The 17,565-nt window shown below is 43.2% G+C and overlaps 1 protein-coding gene across 2 annotated transcripts in view; it reads right to left on the bottom strand.

Moving 5' to 3' along the window:
• The window catches only part of heatr1 (HEAT repeat containing 1), an 81,408-nt gene that overhangs the window by 4,321 nt on the left and 59,522 nt on the right, over nt 1-17,565 (bottom strand). For both annotated transcript variants that reach the window (XM_080200679.1, XM_080200678.1), the window contains exons 33-41: nt 16,965-17,017; nt 14,599-14,722; nt 13,716-13,859; nt 10,148-10,434; nt 9,036-9,186; nt 8,784-8,942; nt 7,686-7,820; nt 1,156-1,260; nt 891-1,059 (exon numbers count right to left, since the gene is read on the bottom strand). In XM_080200679.1, the coding sequence (XP_080056805.1) occupies nt 891-1,059; nt 1,156-1,260; nt 7,686-7,820; nt 8,784-8,942; nt 9,036-9,186; nt 10,148-10,434; nt 13,716-13,859; nt 14,599-14,722; nt 16,965-17,017 (1,327 nt within the window). The remainder of the gene's footprint in view (nt 1-890; nt 1,060-1,155; nt 1,261-7,685; nt 7,821-8,783; nt 8,943-9,035; nt 9,187-10,147; nt 10,435-13,715; nt 13,860-14,598; nt 14,723-16,964; nt 17,018-17,565) is intronic.

Below are 17,565 nucleotides of genomic sequence, written 5' to 3'. Positions count from 1 at the left end.
TTTTATCTAACTGACGTCTTTCACCTCTGGTATCATTCCCGTAAATCTCCTCTGCATCCTGTTCAAGGTCTTGACATCCTTCCCAGTGTGATGCTCAGAACTGGGCATAATACTCTAGTTGAGTCCTAACAAGTGTTTCATAAAGGAAATTTCCTTACTGTTGCACTCGTATTTATAAAAGATAAGGATACTGTATATGCCTTTTAACAGCCTTCTCGACTTGTTCTACTATCTTTAAAGATGTTTATTTGTACTTCCCAGGTGTCTGTGCGCAGTAGACACTTTGAAATTGTATTATTTTACTTATATACTCCTCATTCTCCCTACCAAAATGACCAATATGTTTTCTGCATTAAATTGCATCTGGCAGAGGCCTGCCCCTTTTTAGAGTCTATGTTTGCCTCAAGTCTCTGGCTACTCTCCTTACTGCTTAGTACATTTCTGAGTTTTGTGTCACCTGCAAAGCTTGAAATTACGCCCAGCACACCGAAGACTAGATCATTAATCTATATCAAAAAGAGCACTGTCACTAACACCAATCGTGGAGGAACTTCATATTTCCATTAGTCTGAAAAGTAACCCATTAACCTCAACTCTCTGCTGTCTGTCCCTTAGCTACATCTGTATCCTTGCAGTTGCTATCCTATTAATCCCACAGGCTTTCATTTTGCTAACGAGTATTTTTTGGAAGTTCACGTATACATCAATCACAACCATCCTTTTTCATTACTGCCATCGAAAAGCCCAACCAAATTAGTTAAATATGATTTGCCTGTGATTTGGCTACTCGTATTTTTCCAAGTGTCAATTAATTTTGTCCCTTGTCTCTTAAAGGTTTCCCCACCACTGAAGTAGATTAATATTTAAATAGACGACAGATTTAATCTTACCAGTTTTGACAGTATTTGTCTGGTTCAGAATATCAGCGAAAGGTTTCACTAAATGCCCAGCAAATAGGGTGAATAAGCTTTTCAGCTTCTCTGCAATGCAGTCTGCCAAACGGTAGAATGTAATCAATCGATCTTTAGGGAATCCCCCAGATTTACTCCAGTCAAACAGCTGATCAGAAAGAAACCACAGGTCAGAGGTTAAAAAATAAAACAGAAATCTACAGAAAAATATCAAAGCGCCACTCGTTTAATATCAGTAAAATACCTTAAAGAACAGGGGTCTGAAGGTAACCTCTGAAAGTTTCATTACCATACCAACAAGGCAGTTAATTATGTGTCCCTCAATTTCTTCCACTTCGTCCAAACTATCCTGTAAGGGTGAAATGGGGGAACAAAAGGAAAAATCAGCCTTACATGTTCATTTTAAATTGAATATTAAAAAAAATTAGAGTAACACTTAACCATATTGTAAACATGAATATACATATAGCCTTCACCCATCAAGCATAATAAATAAAGGAATTCGCAGGCTTTGAGGCCATCAATAGGATATGACCAGGTTGAACCTCCACATCTTTCTGACTGTGCAACTTAATGTGAACATAACTGGTTTGCAGAGGGCTAACCAGTGTAGAATTTATGGTAAAATATCAGCAAGAGCAGATAATAAAATATGCTTGTGTGGGCATACTGGTGGTCAAGTGAAGGCTTGTGTGAAACAATTCCATAATTATCGAATAAACGCTTGCATCAAGACTGGGGCTGGAATTCTCCAACCTCATTCGCTCCGCAGCTGCTCCCAGTGAGAATGCAGAATTTGGCACTCAGCCAAATCTCTATACACTGCTGCGGGACTAGAGGATCCCAGCTGCGAGCAAGGTCAGAGAATTCCAGCCTACGTCTTTTGTATTAACAAAGAAAAAGAACAAAGAACAACACAGCACGGGAAACAGGCCCTTCGGCCCAACGAGCCCACGCCGCCGTCCCACTGTCTCAGTGTCCTATTCATGATTTTAGTCTACGCCTAATGTGCCAGGATCAGGGAGGTCCAATTTAGGGACAATTTAGTACCCAATCAATCAGCCTAAAAGCACATCTTTGGGGATGTGGGAGGAAACCGGGGTACCCGGAGGAAACCCACGCAACCACGGGGAGAACGTGCAAACTCCCACAGACACAGGCCCAAATCCATGTGTCTGCACAGCAACAGAGATAGTCTCTGAGCTGTCATGTTGCCCTCGAGATGGTCCAGTTTAAGCACACTAACGACATGCAGCAATAGGCAACTCCCGAAGCAACGTCCAAGAGCAGCCCACTACAACCTGCCGCATGCATGCCCCTTGCTGGACTTAAATGCCTGTGGAGACAAAAAATTTATTATTAAACAGACTGTAACATCCCTGAGGCAAAACGTATTCCCAAGCCTACAAAGTTTAGTAAGGCCTACTATATCCCCCTATATGTAGCCCGCTCATGTGGCTGTCTAAGTGACTCTTAAACAACCCTAGCGTGCCTGCTTCCACCACCTTACTCGGCAGTGCATTCCACACCCCCACTACCCTTTGCGTGAAAAACTGCCCTCTAATATTTGTCTTATACCTAGCCCCCCTCACCCTAAGCTCGTGACCCCTCGTTCTATCCATTTCTAATAACGGAAAAAGCTTACCACCATTTACTCTATCTATCCCCTTCATAATCTTATAAACCTCTATTAGATCCCCCCTCAGCCGACGTCTCTCAAGGGAAAACAGCCCAAGTTCATTCAATCTTTCCTCGTAAGACAGCCCTTCCATACCAGGCAGCATCCTGGTAAATCTCCTCTGCACTCTCTCCAGGATCTCTACATCCTTCCGGTAGTACGGCGACCAGAACTGGACGCAGTACTCCAAGTGAGGCCTAACCAACGTTCTATACAACTGCAACATCAGACTCCTACTCTTATATTCTATACCTCTTCCTATGAAGGCTAACATACCATACGCTTTCCTCATCACATTCTGCACCTGCACCGACACCTTCAGGGACTTGTGCACTTGCACCCCCAGGTCTCTCTGCGTATCTATACTCCGGATAGTTCTACCTTTTATCGTATAACTCCCCTCCACATTATTCCGGCCAAAGTGCATCACCTCGCATTTCTCCGGATTAAATTCCATTTGCCATCTATCTGCCCAATCTACCAGCCTGTCTATGTCCTGTTGCATTGCCAGGCACTGCTCCTCAGTACCCGCCAATCCAACCATCTTAGTGTCATCAGCAAATTTGCTGATCACACCACCTACCCCCTCTTCCAAGTCATTAATATATACCACAAACAGAAGAGGTCCTAGTACCGAGCCCTGCGGCACACCACTGGTGACAGACCTCCAATTGGAAAAGGAGCCATCCACTACTACTCGCTGTCTCCTCCTCCCAAGCCAGTTCTCCACCCATCTACATACCTGGCCTTGTATCCCATGAGCCTTCACCTTTTCTATCAGCCTACCATGAGGGACCTTGTCAAACGCCTTACTGAAATCCATATAGACGACATCAACGGCTTGTCCTTCGTCAACCGTTTTTGTCACCTCTTCAAAAAATTCCACTAGATTCGTAAGGCACGACCTCCCTGTAACGAAGCCATGCTGCGTATCCCTGATCAGATTGCAGCGCTCCAGATGTTCATACATCCTATCCTTGAGGATCCTCTCCATTAGCTTGCCTATAACTGAAGTCAAGCTCACCGGCCTATAATTCCCTGGGTTATCCCTCTGACCCTTCTTAAACAACGGTACTACATTTGCAATGCGCCAATCCTCTGGGACCTCACCTGTGTCCAAAGAAGAGACAAAGATTTGCGTCAGAGGCCCAGCAATTTCATCCCTCACCTCCCTTAGCAGCCTGGGATAGATGCCATCAGGCCCCGGAGATTTATCCGTCTTTATACTGTCTAAAAGTCCCAACACCTCTTCCCTTGTGATGACTATTTCCCTCAACGGATCCTCAAACTCCTCAAGCACAGCACCAGACACCAGGCCCCTCTCCTGCGTGAATACCGACGCAAAGTATTCATTCAGGATCTCCCCCATTCCCCCAGGCTCCAAGCATAGTTCCCCTCCTCTGTCCCTGAGAGGACCAATCTTCCCTCTAACCATCCTTTTATTTCTAACGTAGGAGTAAAATGCCTTAGGATTTTCTTTAATCCTACCCGCCAAAGCCATTTCGTGGCCCCTTTTTGCCTTTCTGATGCCCCTTTTAAGTTCTCTCCTACATTCTCTGTATTCTTCTAACGCTATCTCTGTCCTCAAGTGCCTAGATCTAATGTACGCCTCCCTCTTCCTCCTGACCAGGTCCTCAATATCCCTAGTTACCCACGGCTCTCTAATCCTACCCTTCCCATCCTTCCTCTTGACCGGCACATGCCTTTCCTGCAAAAATTTTAGTTTTCCCTTGAGAGACTCCCACATACCCAGCGTCGACCTGCCATCAAACAGCTTACCCCAGTCCGTATCTTTAAGATCCTGCCTAATCCGATTGTATCTAGCCCTCCCCCAGTTTAACACCCTCCCCTTAGGACAGGCTTCCTCTTTATCCATTAATATCTTAAACCAGACAGAGTTGTGGTCACTGTTAGCCACATGCTCTCCTACTTCAACGTCAACCACCTGCCCAGGCTCATTCCCCAGAACCAAGTCCAGTATAGCCCCCTCTCTGGTCGGGCTATCCACATACTGCTCCAGGGATCCTTCCATTACACACTGTACAAATTCCTCCCCGTCAGCACCTTCTGACCTCGGCACCTTCCAATCTACCCCGGGGAGATTAAAATCTCCCACTACCACCACCCTATTCTTCCTGCACTTATCTAGAATGTCCCTGCTTATCCCTTCTTCCACAGCCCTCGGGCTGTTGGGCGGTCTGTAGTACACACCCAACATAGTAACATCTCCCTTCCTATTCCTCAACTCCACCCAAAGCGACTCGATTCCTATATCCTCTATACCTCCCTCCCTCTGCACTGCTATGATGCAATCCTTAACTAACAACGCCACTCCCCCACCTCTCAGCGACCCACCCCTATCACGCCTGAAACACTTATACCCAGGAACATTCAACTGCCAGTCCTGCCCTTCCTTTAACCAAGTCTCTGTCACCGCCACCACTTCCAACTTCCTTTCGAACATTATTGCCTTCAGTTCATCTGTTTTGCCAGTCACACTCCTAGCATTGAAACACATGCACCGAAGACCCTCAGTAACAATCCGATCCTTCTTCCTACCCTCCGGACTTACCCTATCCCCAATCCCAGTTCCGCCCACCTCCCCACCCCCCCTCCATATTAGTTTAAACCCTGCCGAAAAACTCCAGCTAACCTTCCAACTAAGATATGCACACCCTTCCCAGTTAACTGTACCCCATCCCTCTTGTATATTTGCCCCTCTTTCATAAAGACTTCCCAGTGGTCTACGAATCTAAAACCCTCTGCCCTACACCAATCCTTCAACCACGCATTGAGTTGGAGTATCTCATTATTTCTAGCCCTGCTAGCCCCAGGCACCGGCAGCAGCCCAGAGAACGCCACCCTGGAGGCCCTACATTTCAGCCTAGCCCCCAACTCCCTGAACTGCCTACGTATGTCCCCCCTGCACTTTGTTCCTACATCCTTCTCTCCTACGTGCACTATCACATCAGACTCAGTCCCTCCACCCTTCAAAATTCCCTCTACCCTTTCTGAAACATCCTGTACCCCTGCTCCAGGGAGGCAGACTACCATCCTGGAGTCCCGCTTTTGCCCACAGAACCGCCTGTCAATCCCTTTGACTCTCCCATCCCCCACCACTATCTCACACCCTGCACTCTTCCCTTCCTCCGCGGTATTCTGATCTCCCTCCCTTGCCTTCTCTACCCCAGCTGTCACCCCACCCTTGATATTCCGGGGTAATTCCTCCGGGGCGGTCCTAGTGCCATGACTCCTTTTCTTTTTGCTCTTCCTAACTGTAACCCATCCATCTCTCTTCCTTGGTCCTGGTATCTGCTCAGTGTTACTGTCCCTATCCATTATTTCCTCATTTTCCCTAACTAAAAACATATCCTCCAGCCTCAGTTCCAGCTGCCTCACCCGGGCCCTTAATCTCTGCACCTCTAGACATTTCCCGCATATGTGGGCTTTCGGGAGATGTGCTGTCTCCAGAAATGTCCACATATGACAACGAACACAGTGAACCCGTGTAACCCTAGACCCTGCCATTATGTTAGCCCCCTATTAAGGTGTCCTATTAATTCCTGTTACCGAGCCTGCGCTCGCCCAAGCCCAGTGAGCTTAAGCCCTTTTACCTCTCACTCTACTTCCCGCCTCACTCCGCTGCCCGCTCCCGACGCTGCCCGCTATCTACCCTGGCCTTCTTTTTATACTCCCGCACTCCCTTCCCAGCAGCCCCCGCGCCTATCTCCCGCTACGGAGCGCAAAAATGAACAAAAACCCTCCCGAACTAGAATTAAGTCAAATTACAGTAATTACAATGCAGCACACTCACCAAAAGGCAGCCACTCGTCGAAATCACAGCTCCAGAGAACAGTGAACAAGACATCTCAAAACACATTACAGGTTGGCACAGTGGTTAGCACTGCTGCCTCACAGCGCCAGGGATCTAGCTTCGATTCCAGCTTCAGGTGACTGAGTTTCTGCGTGGATTTCCCCTGGGTGCTCTGATTTCCTCCCACACTCCAAAGATGTGCGGGTTAGGTTGATTGGCCATGCTAAATTGACCCTAGTATCAGGGGATTACCAGCATAAGTATGTGGGGTTACAGGAATGGAGCCTGGTGGGATTGTGGTTGGTGCAGACTCAATGAGCCGAATGGCCTCTTTCTGCACTGTAGGAAGTTCTAGGATGTCAGATAGATCATTATGCACAAAAAGCAAGTGCAGCAGTTAACTCTGCACCAACAACATCCCACAATCAACAGTGAGATGTAAATGATTTTTCGTAGTTAGTTGCAGGACAAACATTGGTCAGGGTGGCAGGGGAACACTTTACTCTTCTTTAAATCTCACAGTATCTTCTTTATCCATCGTGCAACACTGACATTAGCATTTTGTAGCACAGAAGGAGGCCCATTAGCCCATAATACCTGCACTGGCTCTCAGTTAACCACAGTCTCATTCCTTTTTAAATTTCCCCTTTTAAATATGCATACCTTTTCTTTTAAAAGGGTATTACGCATTCCGCCTACACCTTTCTTTCCAGTAGGCATTCCACATCCTAACAACCTTCTGTGCAAAAGGAAATCTCTAAAATTTCTCCTTCACTCTCATGGTAATCATCTTAAATTTCTGCTACAAAGACAGAAAATGTTGAAAAACCTCAGCAGGTCTGACAGCATCTGTGGAGAGAGAATACACCTATTCTCAAACTCTTTCTACAGAGGCTGTCAGATCTGCTGAGATTTTTCAGCACTTTTGTTTTTCTTTCAGATTCCAGCATCCACAACATTAATTTCTGCTATCTGGTACACAATTTGCCAATTGGTGGACCAGCACTGACTAAATTCTGCACCGCAGTGTTAGCCCAGATTGTGAACATAAGCATTAATTGGAGGTTTTGAACCTACTGCCTTTTGACCCACAAGCAGTGCTATCAAATGAGCCACCAGAGATTCAAAATTGGGTTAAATTGTACATTTTGTGCTTAAATTCAGAGGCGTTCTCCCCCCACCATCAATTACAAAAGTCACATGCATAAAATTAATCTGTGATTTCCTTTTTATAATCCCATTTTGGAAAATAAAGAAAAATCATTCAGTCTGCGTGTAATACCTCCAAATGGTCTGCTCTGAAATCCAGTGCTTTGAGGAAGAACAGCGTGAGCTCAGATTGATGGGAGTTCAGTTGCTCCTTTTCCATGTTATTAATATGTTCCTTCAGGATATCGAAGAGTGGACCTAAATAACTCTAAGAGGAGATACAAACAAGTTACAAATTAGCTCTATTTTCTCATGACTAACACCATGCATTAGGTGACAAGGCACACCCAGCCAGTGCTACTGTTACTGTCTGTCAAGTAGGAATAAATAACAGCCATCATTGACTGACTCTTGCCTCTCCACATTCTCTGTCTGAGTTAAACAATGTGCTGTTGAATTGATCACAACTGAAACTGACTGTCTGAAGAAAAACCTACAGCACTGGTGCAGACTTGATGGGTCGAAGGGCCTTTTCTGTGCTGTATAACTATATATGCAAAAGTGTGAACAGAGAGGACTGCAATATTTGTCCTTTAGAATGTAGGATGTTCCAGCCACATGCAATGTTCTTGACAGAAAAACAGACTGATTTGCTGCTCAAGCTAAGGGACACTTGCAGTTTGGACAAGATACTTTAACAAAACAGAAACTGAACATTTCTGCGTTATTTGATATGTTCTGTAACATAAAAGGGCTTCAAGAAAACAATAAAATGTAAACTAATGAACATTGAAGAAAATAAATATGTTAGGGTATTATGCAAAAGTCCAAACCTAATTAAGGAGGATTTACGAAAACATTTAGTGTCTCACACAAAGGTATGAAAAGAAGATCACAATAAAATGTCATCCGAGTAGCCAACTAAGCTACATAGTGATGCGACTAAATCTATAAAATATATCTGAATACAGATAATTCATTAATCAGGTTAATTATTTGTGACCTCTTTTATAGTGTAAAACGTTATTGCATATTTTACGGCTTTCATTTAAACTAAGCTCCTGCGTGTAATTACTGTACAATAACAAAACTTCCAGGTTAGCACTATGCCTTAATCATGAGGTTTAATGGCCACAAACATAGATACATAAACCTCTGGAATTTTCCATCACCATCGGGTCAAACAGCAGAGAGAAAGAAAACAGCAATCCCAATGGGAAATAACGCTAACCTGATTGCCATTGGCAAGTTTAACGTAGCATTTGCTAACCGCCGGCAACAGAACTCGAGAAGCCAGCTTTGTGGCTAGCGTAGTTTGAAGCGATGTTAGACGCAGGTTAAGCTGTGAGGAATGACCTGTCGTTGAAGCAATCTTGGTCAAGTGGGAGACCTACAGGAGAATATCACTGCGTGAGTACTTCAGCTTGATGAAAATAACACACTTGGTTTCTGCTGCACAGTAACAGATTTCCGTTAAGCTTACTTGTGACAGGATGTCCAATACGTAGGGGCTGATGAAATGTGACAATGTTTCTGCAACTTTCTGCAAAGCTGTGACAGCACTTAGTAAATAAATCTCATTGGACTGCACCTCCTTCTGTTTCTTCAAGGTCTTTAACAGTCCCGGCATCAGCCTACACAAAATAAATCCATTCTCATTAAATGTGAGCATTGGTAAATTTTCAAAACAAAATGGTCTATAAATGGGGACAAAAAGACTTATTGCACAATGATGTGTTTCCTTCTTACTTCTACCATTTATCTTTAATTCTGATTCTAAAGAAAAGCACTCAGCAAGTTGAACACTATGTGTTGTGGCTAAATGCAGTAAATCTGAGTGCTGGGTTCCACAGAAGACATGGAAAATTGACAGCAGATCTGATTTCATCTTTATCTGCAGAATCAGAACAAACTAGTTCATACAATATAGTAAATCTTAAGAACTCAAGCTATTCCTATTCAATACAATTAACACGTAACAGTCTGAAATATTCTTGTAAAGGAGTATTTCCACTTTATACAGATAGTACCCTACCAAAAATGGTTCTTGTTTGCAACTGGGTCTGTAAATTACCCATCTTGCTAGGAGGGACAAATTTCTTGTTCTTGTATAAGCTGAGCAGTGCCACAAGATATCACAGAATCCCTTCAGTGTAGAAAGAAGCCATTCGGCCCATTGAGTCTGCACCAACCACAATCCCAGCCAGGCCTTATTCTCGTAATCCCTGCTTTTGTCCCTTGGCAATTTAACATGGCCAATCAACCTAACCTGCATATCTTTGGACTGTGGGAAGAAATCAGAGCACCCGGAGAAAACACACACAAACACAGGAAGAACGTGCAAACTCCACACAGACAGTGACCCAAGCTGGGAATCGAACCGAGGTCCCTGACGCTGAGAGGCAGCAGTGCTAACCATTGTGCCATCACGCCACCCTTGATACATGGTTTAAATGTTATATAGTAACGAGATTATGTATAAATGTTATATAGTAATGAGATTTTTCAGGGCACCAGTCTTTTACCTACTGTTACAGATTACAATTTTGATAAGTTCTCCTTGTACATCACATGCATCTTTCACAGGTTCTATACCTTGGAAGCTGTGGTATTGCCAGTGCTTTGAGTGCAGTGGTAACTTCAGCGATGCAAAGCAATGCACTCCCCAGCACATTCTTTTCCTTCTCTTCATTGTTTGTGATGATGTCAACAGCAGATGCCAGCACAGGGATGAATGAACTCTGGTGATTCGTACCAAAGCACCTGCACAGGAGTTTCAGGCTGAAGAGGGCTGTCTGACGGTTAACGGCTTGTTCCACTTCTTTTTCTTTACAGCACACCACATTCAGAAGTTCCTCAATCAGGCTCAAAAGCAAGTTCACCTGGTGAGACAAGACACCAGGCTTAAGCAACCATTTCGCAAACATACAAAGGAGGGGACAAAAGAAAACCAACAAGACTAGAAATGTGAAACTAAATTAAAATCTTGCTTTCAGTGGCTTGTGTAAGTTTTGCAGATAAGCGCAGTAAGTTATAAACGGATTTAGAAAAACCTAAAAGATGGGTTTATGAACAAGGACAAAGAATAAAGACTTACTGCCCATCACATGGACAGCAGCTGCTGAAGAAAACCAGTCCACCACCACCACCTTCCCAAGGGCAATTAGGGATGAGTAATAAATGCTACTCTAGTTCACCAGCAATGTCCACTTCCCCAAAGAAACAAGTGTGTGAGAATAATACAATGGTAGATGAAGCCTGACATGAGGAAAACATTAGGTTATTGTAACAGGAACAAAAACAGCAAATGCTGAAAAACTCAGCCTACCTGTGCCAACAGAAACAGTTACTGGAGTTTAGATGAAAGGTCAATTCTAAATTTTAAGCTCTGTGTATATCCATAGATGGGGTTCTAACTTCTGACAGAGTGGAAATTGAGTTGGACTGCCATCCCACTTGAAATTACTTACCTGGAAATCCAGGAGATCCTACTTTGCCTGACCTTCCACCTCAGGCTGGGTAAGATTGATGTAGTACAGCAGGTTTCTGGGGCCTACAGTCAAGGGCAGCTCAGTCAAAAACAGGAAAACCATGGCTCCCTTTTATGACACCAGCTGAGGTGCGGTCAGGGGTATTACCATGGGGATAGGGGCAGTGCTTTAGTTACCCAGAAGCTAATAAAAGTTGTCATAATTCTTCTAACTCTCTCTAGTGTTAGGGTGCCAGAGCAGAAACAGCAAGGTATATTATGAAGCCATGTTAGTTCCCAACAATTTTTCTATTTTGGCATAAATGTGAAGAAAGGATGTTTTGCCTCATGAGTGATTCCATTGACAAATTAGGGATTTTTTAAAATCAAACCAAGATTAATTCATAATATAATTTAAATGTAACTCTAATACAATGGAACAGTTTAACTCTTAACCGTTGAACACTCTTTGAACTTGAAAAGAAACTCTTAATTGCTAATTTATCACTAGTCAGTTCCAATTATTCAACATTTATCTTATTGACTTAAACCCCACTTCAAAGTTATAGTTAGCAAATCCAAATATCCTCATTTGGACTTGGGCTAACAGCTTTGGAAATTCCACAGAGATTTTCTGGAGGGGAAGCTGCTTGTAGGCTGCTTTCTTTAACCTGCCTTCTCGGCAACTACACTCTCTTTAAAATGAGAATGAAACTGTTTTTTCTGCTACAAGCCTAGTTCCTCCCATTAACAAAAAATCACATGACTTGGTCAACCCAGTCTGAAACCCCCAGGAGAACGTAAATAAACAAAGGTGCATTAGGTCTGCAAAGTAACATATTCCTCGCTAAAATGAATTATTCTGTTTTCTTGGCATCTGCTGCCTTCCTTCCAGTCAAACCGAATCCCTTGTAGAAAAACACCATCTTAACGCAGTCCTCCTCAATATACAATGTATTAATAGCACAGTATCAAGTAAAGTTTATTAGTCACAAGTAAAGCTTATATTAACACGGCAAATAAGTTAATGTGAAATTTCCTCAGTTGCCACAGTCAGGCACCTGTTTGGTTCAATGCACCTAACCAGCAGGTCTGGGTAATCATCAATCTAGGTAACTATTGTTATAACACTGTAAGCATCATAAAACTTGTAATTTAAATTGCATTTTCAGATGGTTCTCAATTTAAGGCAACTGTCCAATGGAATTCTGAATTTCTTGGGCAATTGCTATGCAATCTTCACTCAGGAACCTCTGGGCAAGCAGGGATTCCCCACTGTTTCTCTGGGGTATCTCCCAGATACACTGCCCTAAAGCTCAGAAGTTATGGTCCTCAGATTTCCAGCATCCACTGTACTTTGCTTTTATATTGAGGTCCCTAGGAAATTTGATTTGAATAACTGATGTAGGTGTGATGGGCTGAATGATCTCCTTCTGCTTTGTAGTCAGAATGCTCGAAATCCATGCAATTAATTACTGCCCAATGATACTGGACCATCAGCCTGACAAGGAAAGAAAATCCAGAGGACTCTTGTTTTTCTTAAGATGCTAGCATGGGTGTCCCAGAATTCAAAACAAACCATGTAAAAAAACATACATGGTTCCCCAGAAATTCAGTTATTTGTTATTACCAAGAGGAGGTTGGAGAGAAGGAGAACGAACAGGAGACCCTCTGATGGAAAAGATAAATCTGTGATCATTTGAAGAATTCTTGAGCTACTGAACTGACGCCTCTAGCTCTCCACCCTCACTCAGCTCCAGTGCTCCAGCTGGCCACACCAAATGTTCATGATGTGGAGATGCTGGCATTGGACTGGGGTAAACACAGTAAGTCTTAGAACACCAGGTTAAAGTCCAACAGGTTTATTTAGTAGCAAACGCCACTAGCTTTTGGAGTGCAGCTACCAAATAAACCTGTTGGACTTTAACCTGGTGTTGTAAGACTTTATACTGTGCGCAGATGTTAGCAGCTGATCTTCTGTGCTCAGTTTCCCCCGCATCAGTTGTGTCACAGGACTAAAAGGAATAGGCACAACTGCTCTCCAAATGCAATAAAGGCGAGTGCTGTATACACTCAACACAAGCGTCCTTACAACAGCTTTACAGCATCTATGTTGGTGGCCGTGCCAACTTGGAAATGAATACAAGGTCTTTAATCATAGTCACAGGAGCACATTTAAAAGGATGCGTCTGACAGATCAGCAGACCAGAGTTGTGGACTGAATCACGATGAGCTTTAGCGTTCAACTCTGAAAGTGAAGGGAAAAGCATTGCAAGGCTATGGGGGAAAGAGGAGATTGGGACCAATCGGTCAAACGAGTTGTCACAGTCTTAATGAGCCAAATGGCCTCATTATAGTGCTCCCATGTTTCTGGGTAAGGATCTATGGTTGGCTCGGGGAAGGATCTGTAGGGGCCAGCTTTTTCAAGTATGTGATGGGTCTTCTGGCTGAAACCGTGGGTGTGCACGTCTGTGTTGGAGCTCAGATCAACATTAGTCAGCTGACGAGAGGGCTCTGCTTTGAATCAAAAATGTAGTGCTGGCAGCTCTGCCTTGTTCCTTCAACACCTGAAGCTTCAAGATTGTGAACCTCAAACTATGGCAGCTTATACATTATTCAAGTACCTTTTAATCAATAATGTTTATTTAAGTGGAAGCATTTGCATCTCATTTTAACAGAGAATGAAGACCTCACCTGATGTTCCTGGCACACTGTCTTGTGAAGCTGGAGCTTATTATTGAGGAGATCCATAGCTTTACGTCGAACTGAAGGTAACTGATTACTCATTAGCCCTCGTATCACTGGAATGAAGGTTTCTGTCGGTAGCAAGGCATTCACCTGTACCAGGGAGATAAAGGAGTGTTCAGATGGATTATTTTGTTACTGCATCCTTGTCAAGTCAGCTAATGCCAGCCAATTAATTTCATCCAGTAGCAAATACGGTGGCACAGTGGTTAGCACTGCTGTCTCACAGTGCCAGGGATCTGGGTTCAATTCCCAGCTTGTGTCACTGTCTGTGTGGAGTTTGCACACTCTCCCCATGTCTGCATGGATTTCCTCCGGGTGATCCGGTTTGCTCCCACGGTCCAAAGATGTGCGGGTTAGGTGGATTGGCCATGATAAACATGCCCCTCAGTGTCAGGGGGACAATCTAGGGTAGATTCATGGGGTTATGGGGATAGGGCCTGGGTGGGATTGTGGTCAGTGCAACCTTGATGGGCCAAATGGCCACCTCCTGCACTGTAGAAATCTACGATTTTATGAGATCAGGCAGGACTAGATAATCTATTTTTGTGATGTGGTTTGACAGATATAGATCAGTTCTCCCTCAAATACTGTCCTGAGATCTTTTAAATCACTTGAGAGGCAGAAGGAATTTCTCAGCATTCCCTCAATCCTACCTGACATTTGAGCGTAGTACTATGTCCTAAGCCATGGAGTTGGGAGTCAAATGGAACCAAAGTCAACACCCAAATGAGTATCTCTCTCTCATAACAATCTGCATTGTCAGTCGCAAGAACACCACATCTAATTTTTTTGAAAAGAAAGACTCCGAACAGCTAGGTTTCAAACCCACCTTATCTAAGACATCATATGACCGATTGAGTAGAGCTCTCCAGAATTTGGCTGTTGGTTTCTCTGCATTCTCCTCCATGCTGTAAGCAACCATATTGATGTAGCACAGAATTTCCTCCAACAACCTAGGGAAACAGAACAGGACCAATGCATGAAGGACCGCTCCGGAAAATGAGCCAGGTTTAAGTGCAACCTGATGACCAACAGTTTACCAAAAAAATTCAAAACCTTAGTCGCTATTAAGCTTTAGTGGTTTAAAATACCCACTTCAGATATTATACAATGTAATGTGACATTGGCTAGAATTCTATGTTGCTTGGGTGGATGTGCGGAAGCATGTTAAAACACACAAGGAAAATGTGAACTCATGCGATATTTCAATTGCCGCATGTAGTTGGAAGTCAGAAGTGTGCCCACTCGACAAGCAAGCAGGCAAACTTAGCCCATTGAGGGCCAATTGAAAACTATTTGACATGGTCTGTCTGCCTCTACAGTTGGCGGGCGGGCTGACCAGTCAAGTGGCCTTTACATTTCAGCTGCAAGGTGCGATGAATCGTCAAGGCTGAAATAGAATTTTAAAAAGGTATCTTGGGGATTGAGGTTTGTGCTTGATTGTGCTGCCTAGACACTCTTTGCAGTGATTTTTCCATTCCAGGAGGACTGGGTGGGGGAGTGGGGGGAATCCCCCCAGCATACTGGTGGGGTACGTCCCCACTCACAATACCCCAGAACTTGGAAATTATGAGCCAATGCCACTTTTTTTTATTGTTTCTTATCTCAACTAATTGGAGGACCTGAATGATAATAAATTAGGGTGGTAGTCCCATCACCTCAATATTAAGAGCACGATTCAGTACCTAGACTGCAGTGGCCGAAGAAGTCTACACACCGCCAACTTCTCGGACCAACTACAGGTGGGCGTACATTGCAGACTTGTCAGCATCATCCATATCAGAAAGAAAATAAAAGTAATCAAGACTTGTAATTATTCCGATTCTTTAAATACATTATAATTTGGTGTGACCACTTTATTCAGCTTAGTGGCTATTTCTGTGCTGATGATAGTTAGCTGTAAACTTCAGGTTATGTTTCTCTTTGATATACAAAGTTCCTACAATTGAGCGTGTTGAGAAATTACATGCAGTTGAGTATCAGTGAACACCACAAGCTCTGTCAGGTTTTGGATTTTTTTAGACTTTTTCTTACAGAAAATTGGAAACGAATTACATTCAAGTGCCATGTTTTCAATTAAAATGAGTTTATGCAGGTTTAGTGTTCTCCTTATTGTAATTGCTAAGAGAAAGGGGAGCTTGTATGTTAATCTGCTATCTTGTTTCAGGTTTTGTACAAACAGCTATGCCGATAACTGTTGGGATGACTTAATAATGAGTCCAGCAGTGCGAGTCTGCTCAACAATATGTGCAAGTGAGTGCATGCAGCCAATTTCAATGAAAGACTCACTAGCAAATTATTGAATAGGGAAGCTGAAGAGACAGTCCGCCCAATTCTTGTGGTAACAAAATGGAGAGGAGATTCTATTCCTATGGTCAGCATGGCTCACTCAGGGAAATACCTAGTTGGCTGACTGAAAAATCAGTGTTCACCATGTAAGCCAGAATCTATTTTAATGTTAGACCAAACAGCAGTCAGGCTGCTTATCTAGTGTAAGATTGCCTGGCTAATAATTTTCGTTCTTAACGAGGAGGAACTGGAACTGAAGCCAAATGGGAAGCTTTGACCAGAAATTATCCTGTATATTCACATGTTGACTGTAAGACAGTGGAGGTGGAAAATTCATATCAGACCTGGTCTCATTGAAAATATTTTCAGTCTGTCTATAAAAGATTTGAGAAGTAGAAGCGAGGGTACATATGAAAGATTGGAAAAGGCTACAATTCCTCAGGTTGAGGGCAAATCAATTCTTGAGTGCGTTTGTGCCTTTTGCCACAAGAACTTTTAATAGGGCTTTGGTGTATAGGCAAAAATATGCATGCACAGAGGGACTCACCGACTGACTAATTCAATGCATTGGAATATACATATTTAATTAAAGTTAAATCTGTGTGATAGAGGAATTTTCTTCCTTTTAGTGCTGTTATTCATTCATATCTATCTTCTTTTAATGAATGAACAATTTTACAGGAAATGAGTTTCCGTCTGGATAATAGTGATATTGAAATTGAATTGACACAATATTCAGTTCAGCTTACAAGCCAGCACACCTGGCTTATGCTATTGTATGATTAGATATTGGACAGTACAGGTAAGATCTTGAATTTAAGACAGGGGTTGTTTATAGGAGGGACACCACTGTGAACACCATAGATTTATAACAATCACAATAAACTGCAGCAGACAATTGGCTACCTTTGTTCAGACTTCTGCAATTGTCCTTCTTCAGAATTATCACACTCTGCAACCTAATGTAAAGGCAAAGAAATTCAGTGAGCACACTTAACATTTAACAGGAGCTATTCTGTGAAAAGCAAGTGCCTTCCAGCACAGTATAAATAATCCACAGCATGGAAAGAAGCCAACTGTTCCATGTTAATGCTTATATTCCACACAAGCTTCTTCCCTAGCCTAATTATCACTTTGCATGCCGCCTACATATTCCTCTATTCCTTTCTCCCTCATGTCAGCAACAGGCTTCCTTTTAGTGCCCATAAACTTTACTGTGATTAGCAAGTTCTAATGGAAAGAATGTGGTTTGATTTAGCTTGACAGTGCAAATGATTTCCCCAGGTAGACCATTTTCTGTGACACACCACACTGATAGCATTGTCTGCAGCAGGAGATTAGCAAATTAGTTCATACTCAGATCCGTGGGGCCCCCTTATTTTGAAGGACAGAAAATGCTAGAAATGCAGAGCAAATCGGGCAGCAAACATGCAGAGGAAAACACAGCCAACACTGCCTGGTATAGAGGGAATTAGCTGAGAGGAGAGATTGAATAAACTGGGATTGT

Source organism: Carcharhinus amblyrhynchos, chromosome 12, assembly GCF_965287045.1.
Source record: "Carcharhinus amblyrhynchos chromosome 12, sCarAmb.v2.hapA, whole genome shotgun sequence".
NCBI lineage: Eukaryota > Metazoa > Chordata > Chondrichthyes > Carcharhiniformes > Carcharhinidae > Carcharhinus > Carcharhinus amblyrhynchos.
The sequence above is the reverse complement of the archived record's forward strand: the minus strand, read 5'-3'. Positions and strand labels throughout refer to the sequence as shown.